The sequence below is a fragment of the Ranitomeya imitator genome, chromosome 6 (genome assembly GCF_032444005.1).
Source record: "Ranitomeya imitator isolate aRanImi1 chromosome 6, aRanImi1.pri, whole genome shotgun sequence".
NCBI classification, from domain to species: Eukaryota; Metazoa; Chordata; class Amphibia; order Anura; family Dendrobatidae; genus Ranitomeya; species Ranitomeya imitator.
The window spans coordinates 128,841,549-128,858,315 of record NC_091287.1 but is presented as its reverse complement, the minus strand read 5'-3'; the positions used below and the strand labels follow the sequence as shown (position 1 = coordinate 128,858,315).

Below are 16,767 nucleotides of genomic sequence, written 5' to 3'. Positions count from 1 at the left end.
GCCCCCAATCTCCTCAGCGGCGCTCCCGGTAAGTCCCGTTCCCAGGGATGCTTTGCGCGAAGGACCTGAGATGACGCAAAGTCATCTCAGGTGATTTGCGCAATGCATCCCTGGGAACGGAAGCCACCGAATGCACGGCTGAGAAGATTGGGGGCCGTCGGAAGGTGAGAATAACCATATTTTTTTAATTTAGTTCTTTTTATTTTTTACAAGAATATTGCACCCAGGACCTGGAGGAGTGTCTCCTCTCCTCCAGACTGGGTACCATCCGCACATGAAGCGCTCACTTTACGCATGGTGAGCATAGCCACATGTGTAAAGTGAGTGTTTCAATACAATCCTATGGCGGCAGAATCGCCGCGATTCCGCAGAAATAATGAACATGCTGCGGATTATACCGCTATGCGATTCCGCAGCGGGAAAATCCGCAGCATGGGCACAGCAACTCCGGAATGCCATAGGATTGCATGGGAATGCATTTTTAAGCATTTTTTAAGCGTTTCCGCTGCGGGAAAAAACACGGCGGAAAGCATGAAAAACGCAATGTGGGCACACAGTATCTCAGAGGGTTGGAAGATAAAAATATATATATAGCAGGGGTTATTTTGTTACAGATTATATCATACCTCATCATGTTTAGAGACTGTTGTAGAAAGCTTAATGCTATTATTCGCTCCATCTTGTGCACCACCAATGTCAAGACTCATTTTTGGATTGTATGTATGGGGGTAAAGAGACTCGGGAACTTTCCTTTGCTCTTCTGCACACTTTTTAGCCAAAAAAAAAAACAAAATGAGAAATGAGATATTGAAATGTGAATTACACCCCCCAAAAAATTACATTGAATAAAAAAAATTAAAAAAAAATGTGTATTGTGCATTTTCGACAGAAATCACAGATGTCGGATGCATAACTGTAATGCAGACCTAAACTTCCAAAAGTATAATTGTCTGAAAGGGGTGTTGCCAAGCTCTAAAATTGCTTTAGTTATTTAGCAAGGTTTTCAACTGACTTGCTTTTCCTATATACTGTCATTAACTGCAAGGCAGCATTTTTATTTTTTTTTTTTTTAACTGTACAGCTGGTTTCTGTGGTGAGTGTGGAAAGTAGTTACATTCCAAGAGAGGAGTTAGCTCCTAACATACCAGTCACATCTCTCCAGCTCCTTGATTTCTAGACAGCAATTAGCTGCTCACCTTCCTCTCATCTTCTGAAGAGCTGCAGTTATAAATCACTATCTAAGCAGCTTTGACAGCAAGTCTAATCACAGCTCGGCTCTCTGCTCTCACTGTCTGCTTGCTCAAATGCCGTTAAACCAATGTGTAAATATAGTGCCAGATATCCTGAAGTCTTCATAGCTGTGAGCAGCTCAAGAGACATATTGAGAATACCCTCTTTAAAAATTAATTTAACTGTAAAATAGGGATTTTTGTGTACTCACCGTAAAATCCTTTTCTCCGAGCCAATCACTGGGGGACACAGACCGTGTTTGTATGCTGCTGCCACTAAGAGGCTGACACTAAGTCATACAAAGTTAGCTCCTCCTCTGCAGTATACACCCTCCTGCTGGCTTTCAGCTAACCAGTTCGGTGCAAAAGCAGTAGATCAACAACAACATATGAGAATTTAGCATGTCACATTATATATATGAGAGTATAACATGTCAAATTATAAAACAAGCACAAGCTAATAATAGGGTGGGAGCTGTGTCCCCCAATGATTAGCTAGGAGAAAAGGATTTTACGGTGAGTACACAAAAATCCCTATTTCTCCTACGCCTCATTGGGGGACACAGACCGTGGGACGTCCCAAAGCAGTCCCTGGGAGGGAACATCATCAGATCAGGCCCGATGTAACCGCTACTTACAATTGCGACACCGCGGCCTGCAGAAACCGCCTGCCCAGACTCACATCTGTGAAAGTCTGGGAATTATAGTGATTCAAGAATGCATGCGGACTGGATGAACTCGCAAACTTGCAGTCGTACTGTGCCGACGCCTGGTGCCTAGAATCAAAGAAACATCGATAGACAGGGAGATAGACATCTAACACGGAAGGATTCCTGGATGGATTAACAAATCCACCAAGCTAACATGGCCGGTGAAACGGCTAAACCGTTCCTGTAACCGTCAGGAAGCAGTCCTCTTACAGTGAGGTTGCCCAAATAAAGTGTCCAACTGAAACGTACCTACTCAAAGCACTCACCACGTCCAGAATATGGGGAACCCATTCCGTTATGTGGACAGGTGCCGAAAGAGATGAGGGAAGAACGATGCCCTCATAACTGTGGGAATACAATACCACCTTGGTAACAAGGAATGGGGATTGCCTGTAGACAACCTTGCCTTGATGGTAAGGGAAAAGGTCTGAAAGATCAGACCGCCAAGCTCCGGAGACTCGACAGGATGTGGAGATCGCAGAGAAAAAAGAGCGATGTTCCCTGATAGTAAAGTCTGTCCGGATCAAAAGGAGTCTACAGTAAGACTCACAGGATCATTAAGGTCCAAAAGATCTAATGGTATGCGATAGGGAAGAAAAACATGTGAAGACTCCCTGCGAGGAAGTCCATATTTGCAGTTTTGTTGCACCAAGACGGAAAAATACTAGCTCAGCAAACGAGAAAAAAACCTGACATGGTCAGTGCGGATCTCCTAGGATCACTGGAGCCCTTCCTGCTTCTGAAAACATCTCGGAAGTAGTGGAAGAGGGATGAAGGAAACTGGTACCATGGAAGAACCAGAGCATGCACTGCAATGGCTTTTGAACCTGGAGGTCGAACCATGAACTTAGAGTACATTGGCGTTTGGATACCATCCGACCTACATCTGGAGTGCTCCAGAGAAGATGGATCTGATGGAAGACTTCTGGGTGAAGTTCCCACTCACATGACGCGGGACCCTGACGGCGTCCGCCCCCCAGAGTTCTACACCTGAGATGTGTACTGCCGAGATCACCAGATGATAGATCGTGGCCCAACAGAGAATGTGAGGTACCTCGGCCATGACACCTGACCGTGGATACCTGCTAGATGATTGACGTATGGCACAGACATGGGATTGTCCGATTGAATCAGATGGGGTGACAGCCAGAAGGCAGTGGACCTGCTGTAGAACTAGCTGTACCATTCGGATCCCCAGAACAATGATCAGGAGGAGAGGACTGGCATCGGTAGCCACTAATAAATGGGAGAAAGGATCTTCCCTGGATGAGGAAGGAGCTCAGAGACTACGCTCTGAAAGCCTGATTGACCTGCAGAAAACGAGAGGAGTGAAGAAAACCTCTTCCATTGTCGTCACCAATTTTCCTCAGAACACTCCTAGCAAATCAAAAGGAATAAGGGGTTGAGTGAACAAGTGCGCGAGCTCCCAATTGAAGGGCCACGGCCTTATCTCAAGGGAGAATCACCAAACTTCCGGAAGATTCCAGGACCATCCTCAAAAGGGATATCTGCTGGGCTGGAAATGAGGAAAAAACTTGTCTAAGTTTCACTGCCAGCCCAGGAGAGAGAGGGTATTGCAAGAGATATAGACAACTCAGTTCCGGGCTGAAGGAGCGGTCAGAAAGTCGACCAGGTAGGGCAGGACGACCATGCCTCTAGGGTGCAAGAGGAACATGACAGCCCCATTACCCATGCGAACACTCTGGGTGCGGTCGCAAGGCCGAAGGACAAGGTCGTGATTTGAAAATGTTGTTCGCGAAAGCGAAGGAATTTTTAAGAGGGAAAAATATAGGAATGTGAAGGTAAGAATCTCGAATGTCGGTGGAAGCCAGAAACTCTTCCTTTTTCCGTTGAAATAATGGCTGAGCAGGGGAACTCCATCCGAAGAAGGGAGACCTTGTCAAGCTTGGTAAAAGTTTGAGGTTCAGGATCGGTCTTACTTTTCGGTCCCCATTTTGGAACCAAAATCCCTTAGATCTAGACTGTCCTGGACAACTGATCCACTGCTGGTTGAGTCTACAGGAAATCAAAATAGTTAAGGTCTCTAAGAGACCATTGCTCTAGCAACACATGCGGCGGCTAAGGGAGGGTAGAGCGCTAAACTGGAGGCCGCAAGACGGAACAAACTAGATTTGCAATCTGACAGTCGGTTGTATTTTTAATTGATGATCCATCGGGTAGGGATACTGGTAGGTATACCATAGGAGATTCTACCCGGTTAAAATGCCAAGTGGCAGAATGCGCAGCTGCATGCAGAAGGAGGAAAAACCGTCTCTTACTATCACCGCGGTCTTTTGACTGTGCGGAGTTAAAATGATGAACCCTCGATCCACCATCCTCTTAACAGGGAAGTGGAAAGGGATCGCCCGCCTTCTTGCATCATCTGCTAAATAGTGGAGATGCAGAGGGGGTGTTCGGACGCCAAAAAAGGAACCTCTGTACATCCACAGAGTTAAAGTCCCTGGGTGGACATGGCTGGTTGTCCGGCGTTAGGCATGGCTGTAAAAGAGGATTCATGGAGGCGACACTCCATGTGCTCGTCTATTGATGGCGTGGGGAGATCGGTGTCCTTTAAAAAGGACCCGTCGCCCTTAAGAATCAGACCAGGCATGGCATCTCACGTCTTAGGGAGGGAGCACCCCGCGGGTGAATGGCAGATGCTCTGCGAGAGAGTTTAGTTTCCTCATGAGGGACACTGCGTGATCTAGAGCAGAGGTGTCAAACTGCATTTCTCGAGGGCCGCAAACAGGTCATGTTTTCAGGATCTCCTTGTATTGCACAAGGTGCTGGAATCATTCTGTGCAGGTGATTAAATTATCACCTGTGTAATACAAGGAAATCCTGAAAACATGACCTGTTTGCAGCCCTCGAGGAATGCAGTTTGACACCTCTGATCTAGAGTAGAACCGAAGTCCTCGTCATTCTACAGAGATTGGTTAATGATATAAATAGGCAAATTCATCCTTTTCTGAAGTTCTGGTGAGTCCAGATCCAAGGCAATATCCGATCCATATTCAGAGACATGTACGCATGTACGTTTCTAGACGCCTGTACTTTTCTAGAATACTTGCTGCCCCTGCTAGCTGACGGCTTTAAGACCAGGGAATACTGGTCATGCACCTTTAAGACTGGGGAATACTGGTCATGTGCCTTTAAGACCGGGTAATACTGGTCATGTGCCTTTAAGACCAGGGAACACTGGTCATGCGCCTTTAAGACCGGGTAATACTGGTCATGCGCTTTTAAGACCAGGTAATACTGGCCATGCGCCTTTAAGACCGGGGAATACTGGTCATGTGCCTTTAAGACCGGGGAATACTGGTCATGTACAGGGGAAGATGCAGTGGAAGAGAGCAGTACTTCCTTACCAGGTTGCAGAGTCGTTGTGCCCCTTTAATGCAAAACCATAGCCCATGTGTGTGTGTGCTGGCAGGGTGTACCAAGATGGCTACCGGAGTTGCAGAGGTGGTAAAGTCTCGCAGAGAGCGAGAGGCGCCAATTCGGGGGGCGGAGCCACAGACGTGATGTGGGCGGAGCCTCGTGACTTCCATGAATAGGCCCAAGCTGGGGCCTAAATTTCTGCAGCTGGCGTGAGCAATACCAGTGTTGCCAAGGGAAACGATCGCTCCTGTGCCAGGGTAGAAGCGCCAGAAAAGGTGGGCGGAGCCGCCTTAGCGCGCTATAGTGCAGGCGCGGCTTCCGGGATGCGGCCTACACATCGGCTAAAGCCAGGGGCTAAATTTTTGCAGCCGGCCAGAGCGTTACCTCAGGGAGGTGGGCCACAGGGAAGCTGAGGCTGCCTGTCAGCATGTGAATATCCCACTGCAGAGGCCCATCGCTGACTGGATCCACTCACCATCGGTGCATGTCCCGGCATGGAGCCGCCGCGATGACTGGGCTTCGGCGCCGAGGAAAGCATGCGCACTCTACTGTTCTGCTGCAGGTCAGGTATTCCAGTGTGGACGGTGCAGGGATAAACCTCAGTCCATCATCCCTTTGTTAGGGAGGTGGAGAGGAACCGTTCGCCTCCTTGTGCCATCCGCTTTCACAGTGGAGAGGGGCCTCTGTACATCTACGGAGTTCAGTCTGGGTGGACAGGCCAGTTGTCCGGCATTAGGCCTGGCTTCAGGAGAGGATACATGGAGGCGACACTCCATGTGGTCGCCTGCTGCTGGTGTGGGGAGATTGGTGTTATGATCCAGTGACCTTGGAGCCGCATGGAACTTTCTCTGAGTTGGTGGAACCTGTACTGACCGCAAATCCTGAACTTAACTCCGCAACTAGAAGTAGCCGTGGGGTGTGCCTAACAAATCCTAGACACCTCGACACAGCCGGAGGACTAAATACCCCTATAGATGGAAATAGGAAATCAACCTTGCCTCAGAGCAGACCCCCAAAGGATAGGCAGCCCCCCACAAATATTGACTGTGAGTAGTAGAGGAAAAGACACACGCAGGCAGGAAACAGGATTTAGCAAAAGAGGCCACTCTAGCTAAAATAGTAAAGGATAGGACAGAATACTAAGTGGTCAGTATTAAAACCCTTCCAAAAATATCCACAGCAGAAAATACAAAAAATTCCACCATCTAACTAAAGATGTGGAGCGTATATCTGCAACTCCAGAGAATCCAACAAGACTGAGAAAACACTGACACAATCTAAGCTGGACAAGAGAAAACAAATGAATAGCACAGAATTATTAAGCACACAGCATGTGTGCCACAGAAACAAAAACCAGACACTTATCTTTGCTGAATTGGCAGCAAGGCAGGAGGAACCAGACAAAGATCCAAAACCTCCCAGAACCATGGACAACTGGCAAGGACTAATGAATCCTGCACACCTAAATATCCCAGTCAGAACAGCAATCAGCAGATACACCTGGCCAGGACTGCAACTCAGGGACAACTGCATTCCCACCTACAACCATTGGAGGGAACCCAAAAGCAGAATTCACAACAGATCGGGACCGTAAAGGAATCGTCACCCCTGCAGTGAGCACAGGCATGGCGTCCCACGTCGCAGGAGAGGGTACGGGGAGGTATACTCCGCGTTCTCGCCTATTGATGGTTCGGGGGAGATCGGAACCTTGAAAGGATCCGTCGCCCCCTTCACTGCGCTAATTAAAAAATAAAAATTTACAGAAAAGTAAAAACGTAAAAATAAAAACGTTGGGGTCTGAACCAGACCCGTGTGCCTCCTACAGACACTAAGCAAGAACTAGTTAGCTGAGAGCCGGCAGGAAGGTATATACTGCAGGGGAGGAGAGAACTTTCTTTGCATCACTTAGTGTCAGCCTCCTAGTGGCAGCAGCATACACCCACGGGCTGCGTCCCCCAATGAGGCGTAGGATAATGTGTCTTAATAATTGTGTAATTTTAAGATAATATCTAGTGTATTATAATTACTATTACTTCCTGGTCAAGTGATGGTGCAGACTACACTATCTGTAAATGCTTTAGAGGCTTACAAAAGGAAATAAAAAACTAAAAAAAGATACATACACACAATAGCCAATATTCGGAAACTATGTGAATTCCTGTCTTTTCTTTTATGGATCTGAATTCCCTGTTGGGGTCATTCTGCTTTCCTTGATAAATGAAGTGAGTTACACTTTCATCAAAGCACCACCTATAAAATGGATAACCCAGAATAAATTAGAGAAACTGAGGCAAACATGTTTATTATATTGCTTTTTTAACCTTTGGTCCTGAACCATTTAGTGCTCCTGATGGCATAAATTACCTGTATTCTGCCCCAAGTGAGGCGGCTATACCATTAAGTTCCCCTTGTCTCTTGCTGAGCTTCTTGCTCACACATATTACCACTTCATTAAGTATTTTAGGTCCTTGGTCTACCTGTAAAAAATACAAGTTAGAAAATAAGGAGTCAACATGAAGAATCATAATACAAATCCACATATGTGGTTTAAGAAAACCTGTGCTTTGAAGATAGTCACAAGAATAATTTACAAAATACAAGGGATAATTGCATTTTGATAATTGATAAAAATAAGCTAAGTGAATGAAGAAAATAGAAATCAAATCAAAATTTTAGTCGGACCTCCCTTTGCCTACAAAAGAGCAGCAGTTCTTCTAGGTACACATGCATTCAGTTTTTAAAGGAACTTGGCAGGAAGGTTGCTCCAAATATCCAAGAGAATTGACCACAGACATTCTATGATAGTAGTCTTGCACAAAACCTTATGCCTTTTCATGTAATCCCTGACAGAAATGAAATGGAGGTCAGAGCTCTGAGGGGGCCATATCATCACTTCCACAACTACTTGTTCTTTAGAATGAAAATATTTCTTAATGACAATGGCTGTATGTTTAGGGTCATTGTCCTGTTACAGACACATTTGGAGCCAAATCAGATGGGCAATGTTGAAGATTACAGACACATTAATCGGCCAAGGAAAGATAATACAGCAAAATGAAAGACGCATTATGCTCATTTCCCTTTGATATCAGAAGATGTCCAGCAGTGCTATCAGATCAGGACTGGTAGCAACTAGCGGCACCCAGCAACACAAATCTACTGTTTGGAATATTTGGCCAGGAGTGGTCTTGGTTGAGGAATTGTGCCAAAAAGCCATATCTGGACATGGAAGCAGGGTGCACCACATTGAGGAGTCAAAATTTTAAATACTTGGCTGCAAGAGAAGGCAGTTTGTTCACTAAATAGCTTGAGAGTGGTCCTACAATGAGTGTTTGAAGGCACCAGTGAAGCATGGAGGTTCATTGCAAGTTTGGACCTGCATTTTAGCAAATGGAGTTGGATATTTGGCCAGAATTAATGGTCTTCTCAATGTGCAGAGAAATAAAGGCAGACACCTATCCATCACGCATCATCATCAGGGAGATGTCCGATTGGCTTTAATTTATTTTGAAGCAGAACCACAGAGTAATCCATGGAAAGACAAAACTAGTCCCATAATGAGAGGAGAGCAGGCTGGAGGGAATTGGCATGCAACTGGGCAAATGGAATGGCTTCAATGGATGCTACGATCTTGCCAGGATCATCCTGCAGAAGCAAAAAGGGACCAGGGAAGTGCTCCTCAGAAGCCAGATGCTAGTCTGAAAGGTCCCCTTCCTGTCTTCCAGAAGGAATTCTTTTGCTGAGGGAATGTCAAGCAACTCTAGAAACTGGAGGTGCTGGGACAGGAATAAGGAGGACTGTAGTCTGTTGAGGATCCAACCGAAGCAAGAGAGTGTCCAAGGTTATCTGCAGACATGCCTCGTTCTTGGACCAATAAGAAACCTTGATAAGAATGTCTTCCAGATAGCTGGATTACCAAAACCTTCCTGGCACACAGAAAAGCTACTACTGTGGCCATGAATTTCATGAACATGAAAGGAACCACGCTCAACCAGAAGATGAAAATCTCGAAAAGAAGGAAGAATTGGAAGCATTTAAAGCACTTACTGTATTTTTCGGATTGTAAGACGAACTTTTCCCCCCCACAAATTTGGGGGGAAAATGGGGGTGCGTCTTATAACGCAGATATACCTTCTGGCTGCAGGCTGGGATGAGGGTGGTCTTCGGATGTGCAATGCGGCGCTCTGCTGCGGGTTTCCGGATGTGCGGTGCGGCGCCCCGCTGCAGGTGTCCGGTGCTGTGGGGTAACTGCCGACATCTTGTGAAAGCCCAGATCCCCCACAGTGACTTGGTTTCCTATGTGGTGGACTGGACTCCGGGAAAATGACGCCTGGGGCGGCGCATGTGCAGTTGGAGATCTCTGCACCAAGATCTTGGGAGATGAGATCTCACCCTCATCCCAGCCTGCAGCAATACTCCTCGCTTGCCCCCTCCAGCGGTGACCCTGCGACCGCAACCACTTCACCGCAACCACTACCCCCGGTAAGCAACAAGACACATGGATTACAAGAAGCACCACCATTTTATTAAAGTTTTTTCCTAATTTTTCTCCTCAAAATTTGGGATGTGTCTTATAATCCGCAAAATACGTTAATCACCGTGCAAGGAAAATCGCTAAAGCCAGTAATGAAGTGAGGCTGGCAAGGGAGACAAAAGCAGTAAAAAAAAAAGAAGAAGATTTTGGGGGTGTCAAAAGCAAAAGAAAAAAAAAAAGTGTCAAACATTCTATTGGATTTTTACAGGATGAAAAGGGTGAAGTGGTCAAAAATGATGTTGAGAAGGCCGAACTTTTACATTCCTATTTTGCATCTGTGTTCTCTAAGAAAACAATTGTAACATCAACTGATCTTCAGGGCACCAAAGAAATTTAAAAAAAAATCTGCTCTATGCATAAACAGAGAGATGGTGAAGGAAAACCACTAATTTAAATGAATTTAAATCTCCTGGTCTAGTTTAATTACATCCTAGGGTACTGAAAGAGTTAGCAAAGTAAACTGCAGAACCACTAGGCAGAATCCTTGACAAAAGCTGGAGAACAGGGGGAAGTCCCAGAAGATTTGAAAAGGGCAAATGTTGTCCCTATCTTCAAAAAGGAAAGAAGATGGAGCCAGAAAATTACAGGCCAGTGAGCCTTACTTCTATACCAGGAAAGATCTTTGAACAAAATATTAAACATGTATGTAAGTACTTGGATAAGAATACAGTAATTTACCAGAGCCAGCATGGGTTTTTGTAGCAAGCAAGTCATGCCAGTCAAATCTAATTTCACTGACAGGGTGAATAAGGGTAATGTGTTAGATATAGTATGTCTCGACTTCAGCAAAGCAGTTGATAAAGTATCGCATACTATCCTTATTGAAAAAAAATGACCAAATGACTGTTAGATGGATTCATAATTGGCTCAGTGATCGTACTCAAAGAGTGGTAATAAATGGTGGCACATCCATCTGGAAGAGTGTTTCAAATGGGGTACCACAAGGCTCTGTCCTGACCCCAGTGGTGTTCAACATTTTCATAAATGATCTAGATAAGAAGGTAACCTGATCAAATTTGCCGACAATGCAAAGCTAGGAGGGATAGTCAACACTAGAAAAGACAAAAAAAGAATTCTTTAAGGAGGTCCTTAATGCCATGCATTCTGTACATTGTACATAACTCGCCTGTCTTGATTCCTAAATACTGGTTTAGGAAAATGCACATCATCTTTAGAGACTTGGTGTGGAAAATAGGGACCCCCAGAATATAACTGGAAAAACTGCAATTACCAAAAAATCAGGGGAGGGGTGGCTTAGCTTCCCAATTTCAGCACTTCTAATTCTGGGCACTGAAGGGGGGGGGGGAGATTTACTGGAGATACTGAAATCACACAAATTTGAAAGTAGCCCGAGTACATACTCTAACCGGTCACTGGTCCATAAAATTTGGTGGACATGTTAAACACTGTTTGGAATGACCAGACTGCTCAAACTACACCCCTATCAGGAATAACTTTAATCTAAAGGCGTTGCGGAGATTGGAGGGATTTGGAGAATGGAAGTATTGAAGACTGACATATGTGCATCAGCTATACTCTGATAACCATCTCAAGTTGTTCAAACAGCTGAAACGGAAGTTTAATTTGTGTAAATCTGATTTAAATACTTGAGAGTACATTCACGCAATACAGGCTCAGGAAGCCAACTCTGATCTTTCTGTATCCTTTAACGGGCTGTTAGACTTTGTAGTACAGGTGTAAAAATCAACAAAGGGAATCATTTCTCTGGTATACAACTCATTGTTTCTGAAGATTTTTGGTGACCAATGGCTCAGGTTTGGAGTAAGTGGGAGAAGGATGTGGGTAGCATTTCTACAGAGGAATGGGAAGAGGTGCTGTAATCTCCGGAGTTGTTTTCAATAAACAAGATGCAAAGAAGGTCTCAACTCTTTCTAGTTTATAGGACCCCCAAGGTATTGTATAGAATGGGCCTAAAGACGGATGACGGGTCTGCGCGGCAGGGAATGTGGACCTGATGCACATGTTTTGGACACGCCCGACACTTTTGGAGCTTTGAGGAAGGCTAGGGGTTGGTAGATTAATAGCAGAAGTGTTTAATATTCTAACCAATCTTAATGCAAAAACCTGTATGTTAGGATTAATGGGGGAGGATCTCTCCAGATACAATTAGTTATTGCTAAAATTCTTTACCAGACTAGAAAATCCATAGCTACACACACACACTAGCTGGCAACCAGACCTCCCCATGTAGAAGTGGTCCAAGCTCTCAATTTTTAATGGGAAAAAAGGTTTACTGTATGTCAAGAGAGGGTGGTTGGTAAATTTGGTAAAGTATGGGGAAACTGGATTGGCAGCTGTGGTTTCAGAGGAGCTGACTAGAAAGGTCTTATTTTCTAATCTTGTAAAATATATGATTGTCAACGGTCTGGGTAGTAGGATGATATACTTGTCTAATAGTAACAACTATTTCAGCATAGGTATGGTCTTATTGTAATGCACACTGTGGGAGAGGGTTTATATAGGTACTATTCTTGTACATGTACTGTTTGAGGACATAAAATTATTATTCTGTTCTAAACTGTTATTTCGTGTTCAATAAAAGTTTATTAATTTACTAGAAAAAAAAAAAAAAGAAAGTTGGTAGGAGGTTCAAGAAAACAGCCGCCTATGCTACATGGGACTCTAGCTGCCTTACATCTTTGCTCGTTGGTACACGACATGCTCTGGGGGCGTGCAGGCGGGAGTAAAGGCAGGGACCAACCGCCACAGTGGTGCTAGAGCCTGAAATGTAGGTTTCATGGTACCGAAGGCTGGAATGGCAGGGAGAAAGTGTGACTGATTCAACAGTGTTCCCTCAATCTGCAGTGGGTTAACAGAGTGGCCTTTTCGCTCCAATTCCCAGCCTAGAAGAAAAAAGGGGTTATAGGTCTCCAGAAGAGGAGCATACATAGTTTAAACCTCCTGGTGGCAGCAGCCAACACCTACAGATGATAAGGCTCACAACAATGCGCAGAAAAAAAAAATAGAATGTTAAACTGCTTTAGTGATTATAAACACTATACTTCGCAAATACATGTACTTGGAGAACAAACTGGCCAATTACTTTGTGACCACCAACCAAGGACAAGACGTACCTTCCTTTGATGTGACCATGACCTTTTGTTATCAGACATACTTCTCTTGGGGTAAAGCCTACAAATTAAAATTGAATGTAGGATCCAGCACTAATTGTACAAGTACCTCAATTTTAACCCCTTCATGACCCAGCCTATTTTGACCTTAAAGACCTTGCCGTTTTTTGCAATTCTGACCAGTGTCCCTTTATGAGGTAATAACTCAGGAACGCTTCAACGGATCCTAGCGGTTCTGAGATTATTTTTTCGTGACATATTGGGCTTCATGTTAGTGGTAAATTTAGGTCAATAAATTCTGCGTTTATTTGTGATAAAAACGGAAATTTGGCGAAAATTTTGAAAATTTCGCAATTTTCACATTTTGAATTTTTATTCTGTTAAACCAGAGAGCTATGTGACACAAAATAGTTAATAAATAACATTTCCCACATGTATACTTTACATCAGCACAATTTTGGAAACAAAATTTTTTTTTACTAGGAAGTTATAAGGGTTAAAATTTGACCAGCGATTTCTCATTTTTACAACGAAATTTACAAAACCATTTTTTTTAGGGACCACCTCACATTTGAAGTCAGTTTGAGGGGTCTATATGGCTGAAAATACCCAAAAGTGACACCATTCTAAAAACTGCACCCCTCAAGGTACTCAAAACCACATTCAAGAAGTTTATTAACCCTTCAGGTGCTTCACAGCAGCAGAAGCAACATGGAAGGAAAAAATGAACATTTAACTTTTTAGTCACAAAAATTATCTTTTAGCAACAATTTTTTTATTTTCCCAATGGTAAAAGGAGAAACTGAACCACGAAAGTTGTTGTCCAATTTGTCCTGAGTACGCTGATACCTCATATGTGGGGGTAAACCACTGTTTGGGCGCACGGCAGGGCACGGAAGGGAAGGAGCGCCATTTGACTTTTTGAATCAAAAATTGGCTCCACTCTTTAGCGGACACCATGTCGCGTTTGGAAAGCTCCCGTGTGCCTAAACATTGGCGCTCCCCCACAAGTGACCCCATTTTGGAAACTAGACCCCCCAAGGAACTTATTTAGATGCCTAGTGAGCACTTTAAACCATCAGGTGCTTCACAAATTGATCTGTAAAAATGAAAAAGTACTTTTTTTTTTTTCACAAAAAAAATTCTTTTCGCCTCAATTTTTTCATTTTCACATGGGCAATAGGATAAAATGGATCATAAAATTTGTTGGGCAATTTCTCCCGAGTACGCCGATACCTCATATGTGGGGGTAAACCACTGTTTGGGCACCCGGCAGGGCTCGGAAGGGAAGGCGCGCCATTTGACTTTTTGAATGGAAAATTAGCTCCAATTGTTAGCGGACACCATGTCGCGTTTGGAGAGCCCCTGTGTGCCTAAACATTGGAGCTCCCCCACAAGTGACCCCATTTTGGAAACTAGACCCCCCAAGGAACTTATCTAGATGCATATTGAGCACTTTAAACCCCCAGGTGCTTCACAGAAGTTTATAACGCAGAACCATGAAAATAAAAAAAATTTTCTTTCCTCAAAAATGATTTTTTTAGCCTGGAATTTCCTATTTTGCCAAGGGTAATAGGAGAAATTGGACCCCAGATGTTGTTGTCCAGTTTGTCCTGAGTACGCTGATACCCCATATGTGGGGGTAAACCACTGTTTGGGCGCACGGCAGGGCTCAGAAGGGAAGGCACGCCATTTGGCTTTTTAAATGGAAAATTAGCTCCAATCATTAGCGGACACCATGTCACGTTTGGAGAGCCCCTGTGTGCCTAAACATTGGAGATCCCCCAGAAATGACCCCATTTTGGAAACTAGTCCACCAAAGGAACTAATCTAGATGTGTGGTGAGGACTTTGAACCCCCAATTGCTTCACAGAAGTTTATAACGCAGAGCCATGAAAAAAAAAAAAATATATATATATTTTCTCAAAAATGATCTTTTAGCCTGTAATTTTTTATTTTCCCAAGGGTATCAGGAGAAATTTGACCCCAAAAGTTGTTGTTTAGTTTCTCCTGAGTACGCTGATACCCCATATGTGGGGGTAAACCACTGTTTGGGCACATGCCGGGGCTCGGAAGTGAAGTAGTGACGTTTTGAAATGCAGACTTTGATGGAATGCTCTGTGGGCGTCACGTTGCGTTTGCAGAGCCCCTGATGTGGCTTAACAGTAGAAACCCCCCACAAGTGACCCCATTTTGGAAACTAGACCCCAAAAGGAACTTATCTAGATGTGTGGTGAGCACTTTGAACCCCCAAGTGCTTCATAGAAGTTTATAATGCAGAGCCGTGAAAATAATAAATACGTTTTCTTTCCTCAAAAATAATTATTTAGCCCAGAATTTTTTATTTTCCCAAGGGTTACAGGAGAAATTGGACCCCAAAAGTTGTTGTCCAGTTTCTCCTGAGTACGCTGATACCCCATGTGTGGGGGTAAACCACTGTTTGGGCACACGTCGGGGCTCAGAAGGGAAGTAGTGACTTTTGAAATGCAGACTTTGATGGAATGGTCTGCAGGCGTCACGTTGCGTTTGCAGAGCCCCTGATGTGCCTAAACAGTAGAAACCCCCCACAAGTGACCCCATTTTAGAAACTAGACCCCCCCAAGGAACTTATCTAGATATGTGGTGAGCACTTTGAACCCCCAAGTGCTTCACAGACGTTTACAACGCAGAGCCGTGAAAATAAAAAATCATTTTTCTTTCCTCAAAAATGATGTTTTAGCAAGCATTTTTTTATTTTAACAAGGGTAACAGGAGAAATTGGACCCCAGTAATTGTTGCGCAGTTTATCCTGAGTATGCTGGTACCCCATATGTGGGGGTAAACCACTGTTTGGGCACACGTCGGGGCTCGGAATTGAGGGAGCACGATTTGACTTTTTGAATACGAGATTAGCTGGAATCAATGGTGGCGCCATGTTGCGTTTGGAGACCCCTGATGTGCCTAAACAGTGGTAACCCCTCAATTCTACCTCCAACACTAACCCCAACACACCCCTAACTCTAATCCCAACTGTAGCCATAACCCTAATCACAACCCTAACCACAACACACCCCTAACCACAACCCTAACCTCAACACACCCCTAACCCTAACCACAACCCTAATTCCAATCCTAACCCTAAGGCTATGTGCCCACGTTGCGGATTCGTGTGATATTTTTCAGCATCATTTTTGAAAAATCCGCGGGTAAAAGGCACTGCGTTTTACCTGCGGATTTTCCGCGGATTTCCAGTGTTTTTTGTGCGGATTTCACCTGCGGATTCCTATTGAGGAACAGGTGTAAAACGCTGCGGAATCCGCACAAAGAATTGACATGCTGCGGAAAATACAACGCAGCGTTTCCGCGCGGTATTTTCCGCACCATGGGCACAGCGGATTTGGTTTCCATATGTTTACATGGTACTGTAAACCTGATGGAACACTGCTGCGGATCCGCAGCCAAATCCGCACCGTGTGCACATAGCCTAATTCTAAAGGTATGTGCACACGCTGCGGAAAACGCTGCAGATCCGCAGCAGTTTCCCATGAGTTTACAGTTCAATGTAAACATATGGGAAACAAAAATCGCTGTACACATGCTGCAGAAAAACTGCACGGAAACGCAGCGGTTTACATTCCGCAGCATGTCACTTCTTTCTGCGGATTCCGCAGCGGTTTTACAACTGCTCAAATAGAAAATCGCAGTTGTAAAACCGCAGTGAAATGCGCAGAAAAAACGCGGTAAATCCGCCATAAATCCGCAGCGGTTTAGCACTGCGGATTTATCAAATCCGCAGCGGAAAAATCCGCAGAGGACCAGAATACGTGTGCACATACCGAAAC

The 16,767-nt window shown here is 44.5% G+C and overlaps 1 protein-coding gene across 1 annotated transcript in view; it reads right to left on the bottom strand.

Moving 5' to 3' along the window:
* Nucleotides 1-16,767, bottom strand: part of TOPBP1 (DNA topoisomerase II binding protein 1) — a 113,149-nt gene that overhangs the window by 32,883 nt on the left and 63,499 nt on the right. Inside the window, exons 16-18 of the mRNA XM_069730090.1 lie at nucleotides 7,685-7,797; nucleotides 7,444-7,570; nucleotides 627-767 (exon numbers count right to left, since the gene is read on the bottom strand). Of these exons, the coding sequence (XP_069586191.1) occupies nucleotides 627-767; nucleotides 7,444-7,570; nucleotides 7,685-7,797 (381 nt within the window). The remainder of the gene's footprint in view (nucleotides 1-626; nucleotides 768-7,443; nucleotides 7,571-7,684; nucleotides 7,798-16,767) is intronic.